At 37.8% G+C, this 20814-nt stretch overlaps 1 protein-coding gene across 1 annotated transcript in view; it reads right to left on the bottom strand.

Moving 5' to 3' along the window:
- Positions 1-20814, bottom strand: part of pdgfc (platelet derived growth factor c) — a 45990-nt gene that overhangs the window by 10611 nt on the left and 14565 nt on the right. The window contains exons 2-3 of the mRNA XM_072395244.1: positions 4950-5142; positions 923-1103 (exon numbers count right to left, since the gene is read on the bottom strand). Of these exons, the coding sequence (XP_072251345.1) occupies positions 923-1103; positions 4950-5142 (374 nt within the window). The remainder of the gene's footprint in view (positions 1-922; positions 1104-4949; positions 5143-20814) is intronic.

Here is a 20814-nt window from a genome sequence, read left to right as displayed (position 1 = left end):
TTATCGGAAAGTGCTCATAGGGAGAGCAATTGTGAGGGTTGCTTGAAAAATATTCCAGCAGTAAGCAGAGTAGAATTACATGAGTTCTTTTTGAGTTTTTTTGTCAGCTTGTGCAATGTGAAGAAAAAAAGCTTTGTATGTTGTAATATTACCAACACCGGCAGAGAAAAACAAAGAAAGCATTTACTGTAATTCCTACTATCATTTCAGACGGTTGAACGAAACCACCCAAGGGTCAGAGGACCATTTTTGGATTGTGAAACCACTTATTTTCTCCATTTCAGTCTCATGCAACACTATGATTGACATCAGTGACATTACAAAACCTCATCGGTCAGAGTAATCTCACAGGATGTATAGATACAGAAGGGCCTCAGAGGCCATATGACAAATTACATAGAAATCTTGATCATTGAAGATAGAAGCCCTAAAATAATGCTATCCCCAATAAATAAGAACATTAGAGATCTTGGAACGATATGAAATAAATTGAGTGCAGCGGATCTACATCAGAGTCCATAAAAAAAAAAAAAGACTTTCTGCTTTTGATAGAAAATGACAGAACATTGAATAGAACATTTGGTATCTACAGATTAACTGTACTCTCATTGCTGGGAAGTGTAGTACTGTGGCTTGTGTGTGCAGTACCTCCATAGCTAAAAGAAATGATTTTCAAAAGTGCTTCAACATAATTTTTCCCCAATGATGTTTAAAAGCTCCAGCACACATAAGCAGAAATGGTTTATTGCAAATTAGGACATCGTGTGGAAATTATCTTAAATGTGCTTACACAGAATGGCATTGCTCACTGCCATTTGAACTCCCTGCTTGGTCATAGAAACAGAGAAATGCCATGACAGCCTAATTTTTAGCAACTCACAATGCACATTTTTCAGTCCCTGACTATCAATACTGCACGTACCACAGGCAGGAGGGTGTAGCGGATGCAGAATCCTGGCTCTGAGGGGAAATACTCATCAGAGATGAAGCGCACAATGATCTGGTTTTCTTTGGAGGTGTGGCTTGCTGGTACCGACTGTGACCCACACCAGCGACCCAGAAGTGTCTTTTCATTTGGATCCTCTATTTCCACAAAGTCGTACCTTGTTGAGTGAGACAGAGAAATGGAAGAAAATGATCACTTTAGTTTCTAAGACATCAATCGTTTTTGGGGCTATTTACAAAAAAAAAACACCAGTTATGAGTGAGCTCTGACAAATAACTGGAGATTGACAGTATATTGAGGACAAATTTTCAGTGGCTAGTTTGGCATAAGGAACTGTACTGAAAATGATAACTGATGACTTACAAAAGATTCTACCTGTTGTCATTGAAATATAGTTTTTGATTAGACCATGAGAACATTGAATTGTGTTTTGACAGTGAGAGCCAGGTCTTTTTTAATGCTTTCTTTAAGTTTAGACTCATCAAAAGCTGATTAAACTTGAGTTTAGAAGATCTATGATCTATAATGGCATGTTTGCTAATTCTTCATCAGCTGTTCATCAAAACTGTATTTCAATTCTCACAGTCAGCAGCGCTTCTTCACTGACCTAAGAAATTACTTGTGGCTGAGCTTCAAAGAGCTTAAATTACTGTATGCAGTAGAAAAAACTTAAAACTAAACTAAAAGTATAATTTTGCTTTTTGCCTTGTCAAACTTGATCCAATAACTGTGTGACAGTCTCTCTCAGCTGGCCAACTTGCCACTCCTATAAACATCATGAAGTGTGGAGGCACATAGCCATGCACCAGACTCCTTTGGTGTGCCACTATTAACACTGATCAACCTCAGCATTTAAGACAGCCAGTTCAGGAGTTCAGTCTTTATTATTTATACTTGTGTGTAGGCCACACTGCATTCAGTACAGCCTTGTTTCACTGACTCTTCACAGTCTGGGATTAATCACTTTGCCATTTGCGCCAGCAGGCATGCTAACCTCTCATTCACTGCTGCCAATTCGGATATTTGGATTTCAGGGACATTGTTTACCTTTTACACTGGCTGGACAGATTCAGTTCAAGCTGGTTTCTATAAAACAACATGGAAGGGCATGAGAAATCCCAAACGTTGCTTTTCTGGGATGTTGAATAAACTGGGGGGGGGGGGGGTGTCAATGAATGTATTAACTTTTTGCCTTTGATGTTTAAGTTCATACAGAAAGTTTGTTATCGGCACAAATAAAACTATTGATAAAAGGTGATAATGCAAACTCTCCATATATTGACATTAAAACAAGACAGACTATGTGGCCTGGCATTCATTTATTTACATTTAAACCACACTGGCACTACATAGCTTTGAAAAATGGTGACATATTAGTTTAGTTTCTCTGTTGTTCTTGATGGAGGTTGGTGAAAAGGTTTTTTTTTCTCAAACTTGTCATGCAGACAACACCAGAGCTTTGGCAGATGGTTCATCAATAATGCAGGATGCCCTGATCATTACACATCACCATATGTTCACAATTACCATGCTGAACAGTGGTTTCTCAGATTTACAAATGCAATGACATACATACCAGCCTGTATGAACATTTACAGTCAACAGGAAGAGAGCAGAGAGTTCTTATGTTATATGTTAGAGTACAACCTGAAAGGAGTACCTTTAAGCACACTGCAAAGAATGCTGTGTCTGATACTCACAAAGCTTTCTCCCACGTAATTTTATCCCTGTATATTATTAATGGATACAGTATTTTCCACAGAGATGACTCAGTTTAGCAGCACAAACACATTTTCCCAGTCTCCCTCTTTTCAGTCATGAGACACAGAGCATAAATGCCTTTCAGAAAAAAAATGTCCTGTCTGGGAGCCGCCAAGCACGACTCCGCTGCCATGCCAACCAGGAGCAAGACCAATCCCTTTCCAATATGCCTCTCCTCCAGTGGATTTGGTAAGAATGCTTTTCATCATGCCTCAGACAAACAGAATAGCAGATGAGCATCTCAACTACATTGCCTCCCTCTCATCTTAGCAAAGAATTATTGCTTCAGGCTTGCAACCAGAGCTGAACACATATCCCACCGTTGTTTGTTTTATCCCCTGCCTTTGCTGACAGTAACTGGATGGGACACTGCAATCTTGTTTATTTGTATCATATTTAATAGTGATACAAAGGCAGGGTATCAATTACATTGCCTCTGGATTTTGAGGTCTGAGGGAAAATTTTATGGATACATTTTTTAACACACATGAAACATAAAGTGGCAGAAGCAGACTAAGCCAGGGGCTTACATGTGCGGGTATGTGTTTGTGGGACCGAAATGGAGTGCTTGAGAGAGAAAAAAGGAAAGAGGGTGAGAGAAAAGACAAGTTGATAGGCTTGTGAATATAACTCTCTGCTTGTGACTGCATACTGCATTCATCTGCCTGCCAGCCCTGCCAAGAGTGTGTATCTTGGGATCTGACCAAAAACCTGTTGGGGTTTGGACATGGGTAGGGAAGGGTAAGGGGAATGAAAAATGCTTCAAAAATGGAGAAGTAGATGTGGTGCTGACTTGCTTGACCCTGGAAAAGGATGTTGTTATTGTCTCTTTCCCTGTTCTTTGAAGTATCTGACTAGTGCAGTCTTGTAAAGACAGGACAGCACCGAAGTCGTCAGTCTGCACCCTGCCCCACGGTGCAACTTTCCCTCACAGGATTTTGACAGAAACGCTAACCTCATTTGTCAACAGGCACCCGGCACACGGCAGGTGTGTTGCATGGGCTCACATTACTTGTGATCACACATTGTTTTTTCATCACTTAGTCTCAGACAATAAAGACAGGGCACACAAAATATAATGTGAAGCAAAAGCATGAATACAGAATGGCAAAACTGAATTAGCTACTGCCCATCTTGATCAAGACTCCGGACCAAGACCAGGACAACAGACTCAAACGCCTCACTGATCAATGAAAACTATACACTAACCATCAATGGATTAAAGCTATACTCATTCACAGCCGCATATTCTTTTGCCCCCATATAGTCAGTCACAAGATAAATGTTAATCTGGTACTACCATGTCAAACATCAATTGTATGCTCTGCAGACAAGTGCAGTTTAATTTGTCATCCATTAGGGGGCTCTCCAGGAACAACTACTGAGGTTACCCTCCCCCTGGTCTTCTCCACGTCCCCCTCTTTGGACTCCTTTATGCCAGCCAGTCGCTTGTTATAAATTGACAGCAAGATACTGAGCATAATGCATCGGGAGTCAATCGATTGCTGGGGCTTGGAATCCCCTTTTAAATTGAATGACAAAAGAGGAAAACCCTGGTAGTAATTGAAAGTGGACTCCTCAATAAAGGAAGCGATGTGCTGTACCTATAAGTGTCTGTTTGTGTTTATGCGTTTCCATTCAGAGATGTGGAACCTTTAGATTGAACTGTCCTGTAAGCAGCTAAAAATATTGACTTAATCTTGTAAAATATGCTAGTATGACCAACATCATTGTGTTGTCTTGGGCTAAATAAATCACCATGCTTCTGGGTTTTCAATAATCATGAGTTGCCAAGGCATACTAAAGCAATTTTGTAAATGGCCACACTCTGGCTCTAAATCTTTAAAGATGGACTGCAATCCAGGTTGGACATGATTTTACCTTAGAGCAACATGAATCTGGCATGCTCCCATCTGATGAGAGCATGCCAAGAAGGCAGAAAAATGGTTTGTGAAAGACTGTGCTATTACTTCCAACAGCTGTACAAGGTTATCCTTTAAATTAGATTTGGAATTTTATTGATACACTACAAGTGTCCTCTCTAATAAATTCTATATTAAACAGAGGGACTTTTTGGAGGTTGACCTAATCCTCAAATCAGGCACTTGAGATCAGAAACGTTCACAACTGTAATTGATTATATAACTACAAATGTAAAGGGAACTTTGTTAAAGTTTTGTATTTTGGTTCAGTCTGCTTGCAAAGATTAATGAAATTTTTTTTTTCATATGCATTGCCTTACTTGCATATTCCATCTTCAGGGTCCTCCAGACCAAATCTCTCATCAAACGTGAGCTGGATCCTCATGTTGTTGGTCGCCACTAGTCTCCAGACTAATACGATATTCCTGGGATAGGTGTGTGGGAAGTCAGGGCTGTTGACCATTCCTTCTTCAGATACAGTTATAACTTTTTCACGAAGAGAATCTTGCACTCCTAAAAAAAAAAAAAAAAAGAAAGAAAAGTAAACATAAGGTTTTGTGTCCTTCATTTTGTATAGATTATGCACAAGTTTGATTGATAGATGAAATCAAATATCCATGGCCCTTTACTACGCATGTATATTATTTGACTGACAAGGGCTTGGTTTGGAGATGTTGGGGTTTTTATTTGAAGGATAAGGGTTAGTGTAGTGGTATGATTACTACCGTTCGTGAGTGAGACCACGGTTCAAATCCCCTGCATGAAATGTACTACCTCTAGTAGGGGTCCTTAGGCAAGACCCCCTTACCCTACCTGTAAGTTGCTTTGGATAAAAGCATCTGCCAAATGCATAAACAGAATATAATATTGACCTGATGTCAAATATAAAGAGTAATTCTTAAAAAAAGAAACATCAGACTGATATTCACTTATTAGGTGGTTTAGTTTGAAAAACATTTGGATATCTGGTTATCAATCGATTTCTCAGTCTTTACACAATCCACTTTGCTGAACTGAATGGTCACCTTCAAGCCTTGCTGGCTGCATGAAAACTGGAAAGTCATCTGGTCATTTACTGTTATATATTTTTTTTCGGTTTCAAAACTTCACAATTACCATGGACTGTTGTAGTTTGCATTTTCTCCTAGTACCGGTGTGGATTTCTTCTTCAAGCTCTGGCGTTTGTGTGTTTGTTTGTCTTGTGTGTTAGCGCCGTTAATGGACCAGCATACTGTCCAGGGTCTCCTTCTTTCACCCAGTGTTGGCTTGCATAGACTAAATCCAAAGAATTTGTAAATAATGAATGAAGACTTCCACTATCGGACCTACAGCCAAGCACGTATACCTCAAAGTTTAATACCACGGACAACCGGTAGGTTTTATCTCAAAAACATATCTAGCTACAACTGACACCCACTCAAAAAAATGCATACTCTTCTCATGAACCACTCAGTTAAATTTATTAAATCTTATTTTAGTAGTTCACAGCGAAACACTTCTTAGGGCACTTTACATGAAAAATAAACTACCAGTAGTTCAATCTAAGTCCAATTAAGTACAGTCCAAATTCAGACCAACACAATCCAAATCTACTTCAATCCACTTTATGATATACACTTCATTATTACTGTATTCATATGAGGCCACTTAATAGAATTAGTACAGATGGAAAAAACAAACAGATCACATCAAATCTTTAGTGTGATTCAGTCTTTTTTTTTTCCTGAGCATACATGGAGTTGCAGGCAACAGTGGCGAGTAGAACTCCCTCTCAACAGGAAGAGACCTTAGAGCTGAACCAGGCATGCTAAGTCAGACATTTTTTCCACAAGTCATGACATCCCTGGCAACATTCCCTCCCTCTGATTAGTACCAGTGGTCCTTCTGAAAATAAGTTCAAATGCAAATTTTCAGATTTGAAATATCTTTTCTCAGCTCTGCACTCTGGTCCAAACATGGTCACTTCTGGCTTAAGAAAAGCCAACATGGCAACAGCTTTTTGTTAGAGAATTTTAATGTCATACTAGGTTCACACTATACGCCTGATCCGTGCTGGGGCTTAAGTCTAGTTCACACTTCAAGATCTCTCTCTCTCTCGAGTCTGTTATGATACTGCATGCTGGAAAACACTAAGGGAGCATGGGTGCTCTCACTAATGTTTAAACAGATCCTGCTGAGTTTCCTGTGCAGACTGGTATTGTCTTCACCATGGTTGCTTGCTTGTTTTCCTTCTCTGGATTTACTCTTTACATCATGTCACCTTGTCTCATTTCTTGTACTCTCACTGTCTGTAGCTCCTTGCCGACGGCTCTCTCACAACTCCCCCGCTGCTCCAGAATATCAAACGCAAGATATTCAGTTGTAGGCTGAGACAACTTCACAAGCCTCTCAGCTCACATTGGAACTTTCACACATAGTGATTGATGACTACTGATCAAACCGCCGATTTGCCTCAGATCTGAGCCATTTGTCAGCGATCTCCAACATTAGTCTACAGCAGGAAAATCTGGCTCAAAATCTTGTAAATGGCTAGGCTTGATAAATGAATGGCCTTTTTAACCAGTCACCTTCATTTATTGTCATTGTGGAACAAGATTGATACCCTTGCTTTGGACAACCCCCTCCCCCCAGAACAACTAGTCTTTACTATAAATGAAAAAGCATGTTTTTAAAAAAACTTATTTCCATTTTGTTGAGTGTTTAAGGCAGCTTTTCAGCAAGTGGAATGTACTTTTGGTGAGGCTGGATCAGATGTTTTTCAATTTGACCTAAGCATGACTTAATCTGCCATAAAAATATGCACTGAAGAAAGAGTTGTAATCTATACCATTTTTTTTCTCCATATGAAACTTGTAGGATGTCAAATAAGGTTAAATCACAAAATGTCCACATGTCCAACAACATTTTCCTGGTTTATCCCATAAGAAAAAACTGTGTTCATATTATTTATTTGATTGAATGATGTTAAAGTTCCACATCAAGTTTTAGTTAATGCTACAAGGGTTTGTTTCACATAAGTAAATCTGTCAACAGAGCAGTATTCTAATATAAGCTGTAGCTAAAAATCTTTGTGTGTGTTTGTGTCAAAAAAGCTGTATTGAAATTTTTATAACATTTGCTGTTAGAGTTTATACTGATAAATGCATCCCATCCCATCATCAGTCCAATTAAGCTGTATTTATTTTTATACCTTTAATGAACATTCTGTATTCAGTACCTAGTTTAAGACATCTGACCAAAGGGGGATTAATGTGTATAAGCAATGCAGTGTGCTGCTACAAGTTTATTAATATGTTAAACAGACGAGTAACCCTTTCCCCAGTGTAATATAGACAAATATATATCTAAACACATTTTGACCTCATTACTTCTTATTTTGAATACATTTGATTTAATGCTGTTATTCATACCCTGCAGCCTGACTCGTTTTGCTTGCAATAGAAAGAACAAATATATGCAGGTTGAGCTTGTGTCATGTGTTTGCCCTGTTTAATGTCAAATAACAGTCATAATAAAGTTTCTGAGGATGGATCCAAGAGAAATAAAATCTGTCTAAAGGAGTGGTCACTCGAAATAAGTGAGAAGAACCTACTTCTTCCATAATTAGAAACTCAGAAAACATTTTAAGAGAACACATCTGTCACTATCATTACCAACCGTTTCAGTGACAAATGGCTCATATGTTATTTACAATATAAGTTGCAGATTTACCTCTCAAAATCTCAAAATAATCTCTGAAACAAAACATCCTCATGTTCAGACAGAGGCAAAATATTGAAATAATAACTAATGTTTCACTTGGTAGAACTAGTTCTACTTGTTCTCTTCAACAAATCCTATGTTCTCCTAATCATGACAGCTCTCATCTGATTGTTTCTGATTTTCATTTTGTTTTCTCTGGCTCTCAGATACACTTAAATCATTCAGTCACATAGAACCTTCCCCACAGAGAACACCTAGTCTCTAATTTGCTTCCCTCCCTGGTTGTTCCCATCTTATATCTTCAAAGCAAGGATGTTAGAGTGAGATACAAGGAAAAGACACAAGGATGAATGAGCCAAAACATGAGCCAATAAGATTTCCTTGGTTTCATTTAATAAGCCTAAAATAAAATCACAATGCATTGTATGCCATATGTGGAAGATTCATACATCAGGCCATTTAAAAAGAAAAGTCTACATAGATTGTAGACTTGCTATAAGTTTCCATTAGAAAAATCTTCTCACCTCCATCTTTGTATAACCCACAGTTGAAAAGGTGTATAAAAAAATATAAGTTAGGATATTTAAAAGCACCCTCTGCATCGTCTTGTCAGTCTCAGTTAGAGCTCTTTAAAATGAGGGGCCTTAAACGCCAAGCTGACAGCAGGTCATAGGGCATGTAGGAGAGTTGATGAAAGTCTGTCTCTTGTATTTTCTATATGCGCACCCAGTTTCCATTGACAAACTGACTATGTTTTGTTTGGGTCTGTCAGTGGGAGAGCTCACTCTGGTGTGCAACAGTGTGCATGAGAAGGGCGGTGGCAGTAATGACAGAAAGCAAACAGCTAACTTAAAATGTTACAATGTCTTTTCTCATTTGTCATCTTCGAACAAGATACATTGTCACAACAATATGGCAATGATGAGTGAAAAAGCTGAAGACCAGTTGTTGATCTTGACTCAAGACAGGTTGGTGACGGGATCAAAAAACACAAAGCACATGCTGCTATGTTTATGTTTGTTTTTCTACATACACGGTTTTCTGATTTCTCATAATGAGGAGGTAATACCAACCCCTTCAGCACTGATGATATAGACATAGATTGTATGTCCTAGCTGGCAGCTGGAAGTTGACTATTTTGTTTGGTCAGATGCAGGTAATGTAAGCAGACCCAGCAGGGGGCCTCTCATCATTGCTACTTCTTCATGTCAGTTTTGGTGTCTTTAGTCACTGAACTAATGCTCCAATGAACAAAAGGCTTTGCAATTTGAAATTACTGTATAGGCACCTATGCCACCTGTTGCTGGAAGAGTTGAGCTGTTTTTCATCCCACATTGAGAGATAAACAGTACTTGCCATATTGCCTGCTCATGGAACATCAACTAGGTCAAGTTCATTGGACAAAACTCATCTAATTCAAACACCATGCAACTCCAGTAAAGACTGCACTCGCTTCATACATTACCCAGGCCACGCAAGAAATGAGTTAACTTTTAACTCAGGTGAGCTACAATGTGCGATGAGTTCTCTTGCTGTTGAACTAAATGTGAAGTGAAGAATGGTTGTTTCATTCTACACAGTTAATTTAGGACTGAGCATCCCTGCTAACTATAGTTTGGAATCTTACTTAACATACTTGGATACCCAGTGCAGTCCACTTCCCAGGGAACTCCCGGGCAATAGGTACACATCTTTGATCAAATAGTTTGTGAGGTAATGCAGCTAAGAGATGCTACCTCGCATTAAAAACCTACAGTACAGTAAACCTCTAGTCCATTCTAACCCACATCAAATATTTGGAAATAAACTAACAGAACTGTTATTCAAGACCTGATCTATTTCTAATTATTACATAATTTTATTAGAATGACACACATAGCTTACATGGGCAAGCAAGACCGACAGACAGACAAAACCTCTAAATTGAGGATTAACCGTATTTAACAGTATTTTGGATGAAAATAAGACCCACGGTCTTTACATGCAGAGTTTCATTTGTTTACTGTCTCAAAATGACAAAATGTGGAGAAATCCATGCCTTGAAGGGTCTGCAGTAACTTGTCACATATGTTAATGTAGGACTAGCCACTCAGTGTAAAATGAGACGAAAAAAGAGATAATTGACTTTGATTTAGAGAATTAATTATGTCCAAACCCTATCCATACCAATTTGAAAAATAGATTTGTCTTAAATGTAACTTTGTGAGGCTTGGAATTGCTCCCCAGGTATCCTCACTAATGCTGTCAACCAATAGCATAACCCAGGTAGATTTAGAAAAGAAAGAAAAAAAAAAGAAAAAAATGCTTCTCATTTCAGCTATCACTTTGATGTTTTTCATTTAGGTTTGGTGGCGAGCCAGGTGGGAACAGAATGAATGACGGTGTGCCAGATGCAAAGAAAAACAAAGCCCAGGCATGACTTTTCAATGAAGAGGCTCTTTCATAACTGTGTGAAGAGTTTGGCCTCAGTTGCAGGCAGTCTCACAAAATACAGGCCACCATCTTTGCAGAATACGACAGAACATGTACTCCTTGAGGGTTGAAAATGAACATCTCTTCTCCAGTAAATGTATCTCCATTTATACATTCGAATAATGTCTTTTCTTTTACCATTCTTAAAGAAGTTGTAACATCAAGTCTGATTGACTGCTTTTACATCCATCTGCTGGCTCAGGAGGAAACAAGCCAATAGCTTTCATGCTATTAAAGCTTGGCCCTCCATCATAATGACATGTTTTTAATTACATACCCATTACTGTTGGCTCTAACATTCAAACTCATAAACTAGACCATGAATTATGGTAAAACTCCTGATGTATATGTGATATTAGGTGTATATATGGCATTATTAGAAGCTGCCAGAAATTTAATTGAATCATTATAAATGCATGTATGATATACTATTTTTTCTTTAGAAAAAAAACATAAATGTTGACAAAAATGTCTCTGTATTAAACTTTACAAACGTGAAAGGTTAAAAGCAAAAATTGTGCATGCTACCAGGAGATAAAAGAAAAAACACAGAAAAAAAGGTCTTGACATGAAGGTATTAGGTCATGATGAAAAGGTATTCTAGAGATAAAATCGTACTTAATCCAAAAAGTCTGCTAATATTCAGCATAATCCTTAGACGCTCATCACAAGTAATTGCTGTAGCTGAGGATACAATGTGTTTGCATTCCTCCTTGGTTCAGGTCTTTGTGCATGAAGCTCAAGAATGAAATATCCAAGTGATTCTTCACTGTCAATCTTTTGTACACTTGCATCAAAGCAGAAAGTTCTCAAGAGTGACCTTGTTCAGAGTTTTCAGTTGCTGAAAACTATATTAAAGTAGAACATACAAGGTTGAAAAAAAAACTTATTATAAAAAAGCAATGTTGCCTTTTCATGCTTCTCACCTCAACCTCCCTATTGATGGCTTCCCTGTTTGATTTATCCTCTGTGCACTGTAAAACACTCAGACACACTATTCTGGGTGTAACTCTGACTGGAATATGACCTCACTCTTAGGGTTAACCAGTGTCATCTAATGATCAGAGACGCGGTCCCCTTGAGTGAATTACCTCAAACATGACTTTTTCTTGACCTACTTCTTTTTTCCTGTGTGAGGAAAATAGAGCCGACTATTAAGGGAGGAAGTGACTCTGAATAAATAGGAGCCCATACAGTGCAGCCATTGTGCTTTGTTCACACATTAGTGGCTCAGCCAATCATGCTGTTAAACATTAACCTTTCCCCTGCCAAAACAAAATTGGAACGCACATGCAGAGAATCATGGATGTATGCATACTGTGGCATTAGTGCACACTGAACCATTGCTAACAATTGTGTTAGTAAACATATACTTTCCAACAATTATACAGTGCAGCCCCCCCCCCCCCCCCCTAATACATACATATGCACCCAAACACAGTCATATAGTTACATGCAAACTGACATGCTTCATTAAAATATGCGACAAATTGAACAAATAATTTTGACATCTCTCTGTCCAGACAGCTTATCAACAAACTGAAAGAGAAATAAATAAATAAATAAACAAAGTTGATTTATGCCCCTTTTAAGCACAGTGATCAGTAGCTTTGGAATTTATCTTTTGAAAGCTCAATTGAATATATTAGCAATCAAACCTTTGTCTGTATTATTTTCAACACACCGCAATTCATACAATTTCAGAAAAAAATTGACATTTTCTGAATAGTTAAGATATGAGTTTACATCAGTTCATACTGGTATACAGGGTTGACTCTTCTCATTTTTTTATTAAGTTGGCAAAATCATTATTTTCACACTTTATGAGAAAAATATTCAACCAGCTCTTCACTGTGTTCTCCCAGCAGCTACATACATCAAAGTTAACCACTCATGACAGCTATTTCCTGTTCAGTAATCGACAGCTGGGTCAGTGTGACACTAAATCCAAATTGCTTTTAATTTCAGCCGTGTTACCTGCTGATCAAAATGAATGAGAGCAGTCCCAGAGCTGAAGCAGCTTTGCTCAGGTGATGAAACTGTACCTAACAAAGATTTTCCTTCTTTTAGAGCATGTGTTTTGGTCTCCATGCAATCATTCCAGCATCTGTGGCTTATTAAGGCCATGTAGCGGTTACTACAGGTGCAGTAAATTCCCAACCATGCTTAGGATATTTATTGCTTTTGGGTTTGCAGTAGGTCAGGCAAAAAGGGAGCTGAAACACGCCATGGGAACCTTTTATACCATTAGAAAAATAATTTGGCTACATGGGACCGTTCCATAGCCATTTGATCTGCCAGACGTATGTTCCTGTACATGAAACAGGAGTGTAACATGTCTGACACAAAGAATGCCCCCAAATTGTGCTGAAATAAAGGTAAAAACAAAGGACTGTATACACTCCTCTGCAGAAGAAACAACAACTTTTCAGTGCAAAGTAAATACAAATAAGTAATATTACTTTGGTCTCTGTAGTCCAGTGAGTCAGACACTACATACCATGGGAATGACATGTCTGTTAATATCAGCTTGGTGTGTGTGTATACAATATATAAGATACAATATAAGAGGTCATCAGAAATTTCATACATAACATCATTCAATATGTTTATTAACAGCTACTAATGCTGAACCTGCTGAAGAGTCAGAATTGTACATACTCACACTGGGAAATAACATGGGATTCTTTTTTTCTTTCTCCAAAAAATAAAATCAATTTACATGAAAATGATGTGAAATGTACAATTTTCTTTGTGGCTATTCTAATTTAATTAGATTATTTTTAAAATCACATAATTCTGTTTAATATTATTCTATATGTGTTTTGACAAATGCAATGCCAAATGTGTCATGATGGGTTTAGATACACAGCTACCAGACATGCAGAAGCATCTAGGCCCCTAAACTCGCCATCAGGGCTCACCAATAAATTCACTTATAAATGCAACAAAACCATAATAATAATAATAATAATAATAATAATAATAATAATAAAGGCTTCATGACACAAAACATAGTCAGTGTACAGTAAACATTTCATATGTTCAAATTTTTTCTGAACCCCAAAATACTACATTCTCAGCAGTTCAACAAGTGAAAATGACATTACAAATAAAAAAGAAACATAGGTGTGAGGATACTCTGTCTTCCTCCCACTGCGCAAAAAACATGCATGTTAGGTTAATTGGTGACTCTAAATTGACCCTAGGAATGAGTGTGAGCATGCATGGTTATTTGTCTTGTGAGTCCCTGTGATGGTTTGGTGACTTGTCCAGGGTGTACTCTGCCTCTCGCCCAATGGCAATTGGGTAGGCACCAGCACCACCCCAGAGACCCTGAATTGGATTAGGCGGGTATAGAAAATGCATGGATGGATGGATGGATGGATGGATAGGTGTGAGGGCAGTCTGTGTGATGAGACAGTAGGTTACAATTTTCAGGGAGTACTAAAATGATGACTGGGAGGTTACTGAGACTTGTGAACAATTAGGGAAGGATTATAAAACACCACACCAAAGGGTTGGTGGTTTAGCTTAGGTGTGACTCCTCTTTTTTCTAACCTCCTAAATTCAACCTATGTCATCTTGAGATGGATCATTTTGACCCATGAAAGCATTTCAAGTGAGGGGTCAAGTGCAAAAAAAATCTAATCCTCTCTAGGTTCCTAGAGAAAAAAAATGCAATACTTTGTTGATCCACCTCCATTTTTATGGTGCTCTACTTTCAGGGAGGCCACAGCAGTAATCCTAGATGGAGGCATGGGGAGTGAGTGGGGGTAGGGGGGTGCTGACCTGCTTAGTAACAGTTTTGCAGGGGCAGATCATTTCAAGCAGGGCTATTGCATAGAGAGGTCATCTGAGTGAACAGCGATCCCTCTTCTAACCATGAGGTCGCCCAGACCAAGTTGAGAGGTGGGACGTCTGCTAACACCTGCTGCAGAGGCACAACAAAACATCTGCAGATCATATCACATGGCCCAACCTGATACCACTGTGTGAGCGCGTGTGAGTCGAGATGCATGTCACAATCCATCTACAGTTTTCTCACACAAGGTTCAACTGCTAAGCATAAAGTGTGTCTTATTTGCAGTGCATGGGACACTGTAATCAGCCATATCATATCAAACTGATGAAAGATCTTGAATTTGTGTTATTTGTTCAATTTCATAAAGACAGAAAAATGTTTATATAAAGTTTGGTTGAGGTCTCATATAAAGACTAATATGAATATCAAAATGCTAGAAGAAGTTGATTGTTGAAAGTTGAAAAAACAAAATGTAAACATTCTTGTCTTGCTGCATCTAAAAACATAGCAATTATGTTTATGGGACAAAATTAAACATTAATCTCAGTTTACAGTAACTTAATATCACTTAAAATACAAAGTGGCTTCCAAAGTTCCACAAAAATAAACTTACTAATGGTAATTTAAAAATAACAAGGAGCCCTCGAGCCATTGAGAACTTTAACTTCCAGAGCAGCAATGAAACATATTCGTAATGCAATGTACAAAATGTTATCTGAGAAATTATTACACATTGTGATAAGGTTTTCCAAAGCCACAGCTGCAAGCAGTTAATGATAGTGAAGGCACAGTAGTTTGCAAGCACATGTGATGCTGTGTAAAAGGCAGACACACCAAAGCTAAACTGATGTCTTTCAGACCCCCAGGGTTTTAGTCCATCCAGCAGAGTGACTGAAACTCGCCACCACACAGCAGCCTCTACTCATATTACAATGGTTCCCCACCCCTCAATGATTTTCTTAGCCTCTAATTAGTGCCCACAGTTGTGTTTGGCATCCGGAAAATGTAAGATTGAGTGTCAGTCTTTTCACTACAGCCGTCTATTTGTGTTGACCCTCTGGGATTCAGAGTCTGAGCCCCTAAGCCTGGATTAAGGCATGATATCAGCTTGGAAATCAGTAAAGTACACAGAGATTTCTAAATTGTTGAAAATGAACATTAAAAGAATACATGTATACAAAGAGTATATGAATACAATAACTACCATAAACTTTAGAAAATTATGTTGAAATCAATAAATTAATTTAAGAATAAACACATCTCAATACAAACAGCTTCCACAGCATTCATATTGTTTCGTTGTATGATCACACAAGTTAGAGCAGTGAAAAATCCTCTAAATCTCGAAAATTACACTTAATCCAAGCATTAATATAAACCCAGCTGTCAAATATCAAAATCAAAGTTAATGAAGAATAAAAAAAACAATTTCTGTTAAGCGGATGGATAATAACGACAAAAACGAAGTCAGAAAAGTAAAAAGGCTGTGAAATGTCTCACACAAACACTTGGACACGGGCCAAACCTCGGCTTCTGGCTAGAAACCAGGCGTTGACAGATTTACCATGTCTTTTTTAAACTTCTCCTCACAGCTGTGGATGGCAGCTCCTCTGCTGCTTTGTAGTCACATCTGTAAGCTGGACAGCTGGATATTTGGAGAAAATTACAGTTTGATCTGTGGCACAACAGACTGGAGCACAGTTTTGCCATACAGGATCTAAACACTGTAATTAGGACTGATCAAAGATCCATTTTTTTTTAATTCTACATAGATGAGGATTGACAGGTGATCAAAAATACTTTGTATATCCTTGCCTCAAAGACAGAAATGACAAAAAGAAGGGATCGGAAAAGATCGATAATGATCTCAGGACTGATTCCAGAACACACACGTGTACATTGTTTGCTTTCCTGATACACCTTCCTGTCCCATTACTACAATTGTATCTTGAATAAGTCTGGGTCTTTTATGGCCCTTAAAAACTAAACATTGCAGACAGAACTTTACTGTAGACAATCACAAGACACAATCTCTCTCTTGAATTTAAAAAAATCATATAATTTACTTGGCAAACATACCATCTTAGTACCCTTTATTGCACCTGAGGCAAGTGAGTCTAAACCAAAACAATGGCAAGATTATTGTATAGCAGTTTCAAAGCTTTCAAAAAGGAGAGAATACATTTAAAAGTGAAACTCTGTTTTTTTACTCTGCCTCGAGGTACAGATTGATTTCTTAAAGCAGGTCTAATTACTGCCATCTGATGAAGGCTTCTTCATCTTTTGGTTTGAGCAGATGGGCTGCAGTCCTGAGTGCAATGTAATGAAAGTATATAACTTTTAACCTATATTTACCAAAGGAGGGCTTGCTGTGTGCAACTACTCTTTTCCTGTAACATCCTGCCCTTGCTCCTGCAAATACAAGCCTGTTGTTACCGGCCACAGTCAAAGTTGCTGAAAAGAGGAGAGAAGCATGTTGCTCAAAAATTCCTACATAAGACAAACATATGTCTTCTCAAAAGCTTACTTTACTAGTAATTTAACAGTCAGTCCACGGCTTTCCATAATACATTAACCAAGGACATATCCCCAAACTCAAAACAATGGTATCTGTGCTAACAGCCTCAGCAACTTGCCAAGGGGCTGGATTTCCTAAACCAAGCAAGTATGTAGGAGGACTTTCAGAGCTGACATGAGAAGCAATTTGAGGATTAGAAAATGGGAAAATTGATGTTTCTGAGGGGAATTGTCTGCAGGCAAGGGCATAGACTTAAATTCTCCAGGTTAATTCCCACATTCATAGCGTAGTTCACTATGGATCCAATGATTCAAGGGTTCCTTAAGGATTTGTGGTGAAATCCCTAAGGGAAATGTGAGTGAGAAGAGAATGTGTTCTGCTCTCTTTTCCACTTTATGGTTAATCTTAGCAGTCTTTAAATATGGGAATTGTAAGAGGTCATTCAAGTATTGCATTGGCTCTTTCAATATTTACAGTTTGTTTCTCAAACTTTTGGGTGATTTATAGAAATTTGGACAAAATGCTCTCTTTGTGCCACACTTTAGTAAAACCCAAATATGTCAAAATCATTCAAATAAGCTACTATAATGTACTATTATTATAAAAAACATTGTCGGATGAAAAAGTAAACAGGATCTTTAAGTTTTGCTAAATGGTTCTGCTGTTCTGAATAATGTCTTGTAATGACTGGAGTGCTTCGGGGTATTGTATAAATTATACATAAAGTCAACTTATCAGTTAGACTTGACTATTCCAAGTTTACGCAGGATTAGCTGGGAAGAGATCAAGCTGTGTTCTAGAAAATTGCCACAACAGAGATGCTACAATCCTGGCTGGGGATATCACAACTGAGTATGTTATTGCAAGGTCACATATAAAAATGTTATCAATTATAGCTTTTTTTTTTGGTTGTTTTGTTTTTTGATCATCGGGGAAAAAACAGCAATTTCAACGGCAATACGATAAAAGAGAAAAACTGCTGAGTCACAGAGTAAGGCTGTTCTCTCAAATGCAGAAAACTGTTGAAATTATGAAGGCTGATAAAATAATATTTAGATAAAATTCCTTTCATGTACAGTAAGCACATTCACGGATTACATCATCTGCAGTTGTAATTAAAAAGGGAACATGAATGTGTTTGAATGACTCACATTCAGTAAAATTTCCATCTACATGTTGCAGCTCATGAAATAATTAGTTCTTTATTGAACTTAGGGGATGTACTTAGGTGTAAGTGTCCTTCATCGCGGAACTGGATGTAACTCTTGTTACCCTTCAGACACCCTTGGATACTGCTGCACAGATATTTCACAATGACTACCATCTACTGACGACTGCTGTTAAGTCACTGAACTCAGTGAGTCCCACATTTATGTGCTTACTTGGGAAATGGTTTAAGAAATTACAGATAAATAGAAAATGTAAACACTTAGCATCCAATTTGACTGTTTATTATCCACACAGGTCATTGAGCCTGATGAAATACCTCCCAGCACTTCTCTCTGACTCACTTTGACTGCTAATAAAAAAGCCCCTCAGTTACCAAGGTCCATTTGCCTCCAAACATAGCCTTGCTGTTTGATGCAATACTTATCCCTGAAACATAAATTAGAGCTGAGAGTACACAGCTAAAATCCATATCTCACCTTTGAAACACTGAACAAAGCATCATTAAACTTCAAATCATATCACATATAATCTTATTGGTCATGTGCTGCTTGGCTGATTTCTAATGGTGATTCTGGCACTTATTCACATCAGTTATCATACATAACCATTTGAATGTTAGAACAGATGACTGAGCCTTACAAAGCTCTAGTACTGCCTATTGCCATGCTTTTCTCAGTTTCCTCTGCTCTGCCATCAGCTTCACCCACATCACCTGTGTTTCCCCCCTCAGCTGCTTTCACTCACCAATCACCTCCCCACAGTATTGAGCCCCCAGGTTTTTTCATGTTCAGTGCCAGATCGTCACCGTCACTCATGCTGTGTTTCAGGTTTGTCTTTGTCAGGTTTTCACAGTCATAGCCAGGTTTTGTTTTGTAAGTTTTTTCTTAGTGATATCATAGGTTTTTTGGAATTCTGGCTAAGGAATTCAGAATTTATTTTGAAATTAAACATGTTTTTGTTTTGAAATATCTGTATCTGGGTCCTACCTTCATCACGCCACGCACCGCACACCACCCAACATTACAATGGATTACTTTTTATAATTTGGAAATAATAATAAATATAATTTGTAATTGCCACAGCACTGAATAAAAGGTTTATAAGGTCGTACAATGACTAACTAATCTGTCAATTCAGGGTTATAGCAACAAATATCTTGAAAATTAAGTTAATTTTTTGTGTCACCTGTTGTCACCTGTTTGATTATTTTTTTAAAGTCAGTATGGGCTAATTTACACTTCCTTCTGTTTTTAGGCTTATACATAAATCAGATAAATAGAAACATTGAATGCATTATTTGAAATATAGGAGAATATGTGAAAACACAAAGCATTTAGCTGCAACATCAGTGACGCTTTTATCTAGATCTGTTGTCATCAAAAAAACAACATAACACATCTGTGCCCTGTGTGAGAATATCAATCACCAACAGGCCCCTAAATCAGATGCTCCAAGCTATCCCAAAGGAAAAAAAGAGAAACAAGCTAGCTCAGTGACCCACTTCAAACCTCCACTAAAGCCTGTCAACAGGTGTGCAGCGAGACAAAGTGTTGAACAAACGTTGGCTGTCAGGGCTGAAAATGAAAGATTGATTTTGACAAATGGAGCTGAGCATGGAAGATCTGGCTTGTCATTGGTGTCTCATTAGTTGTTGTGGTTCCGGGCCATTTTTATGTTGTTGTCTATAAAAGTCCTAATTAGAGGCAGCTGAACAGATGTAAGATGTGCAAGGAGGAGGAGGAGGAGGAAGGGTGCCTAGTACCTAGTCAGTTTGTTGCCTAATTTTATTCTCTCAGCATTAGTTATTCAGGTGTCCTTCATGCTGTTGGAGCATAGTCGTCATTGGTAGACTAAATGTTCTGAATGTTCTCTGTTTATCACTGAGTTACCAAAAGAGAAAAGAGATGGTTTCAAATTTTGACAATTTGAGGGGAGTTTGGAGTATAGAAATATGTACCATAATTTTGATATGTTTATTTCAAGTAAAGTGTCAGAGGTTTTCTTTTTGTCGCAACATAAAAGAGCATGAAGGTGCTCATAAGCTTTTAAAGTGCAATGTTTTTTAAAATAAAAAATTACTTCAGCGATGACAGTTACGAGCTCACGTGTATTGATTATCTGTCTGATCAGTTGTACTTGATATGAAATCAGCTGTATGCAAATACACTAGTTTGTAAAGTTACTTGATAAATGTGTATTTGGTGAAACAAAAAGTATGTTCCCTCTGTAATGTAGGGAAGTAAAACTAGAAAGCGTCTAGTAGAAAAACAAGTTGTAAAATCAAGTTGTTTTGCATGGTTTTAAAATGTTACATGCAAAGCAATCCAAAGTTTGATTCATTCAATGTGCAGGGCAATTTACTTTTTTAAATTTTGTCATAATTCAGTTGCAGCTGTTCTTGTTTTAGTCAATTCACTCACTTTAATTTTTAATAGCTCTAATTGCTCTTGCCTTCATCATTTTCTGGCTGTCTTTTAAATGGTCTGTTTAAAATGTTCATTGTCCTTCTTATTCAAGT

This window comes from Leuresthes tenuis, unplaced genomic scaffold, assembly GCF_036924035.1.
Source record: "Leuresthes tenuis unplaced genomic scaffold, fLeuTen1.0.hap1 SCAF_11, whole genome shotgun sequence".
NCBI lineage: Eukaryota > Metazoa > Chordata > Actinopteri > Atheriniformes > Atherinopsidae > Leuresthes > Leuresthes tenuis.
Note: the sequence above shows the minus strand (reverse complement) of the source record. Positions and strands in the feature narration are given on the sequence as shown.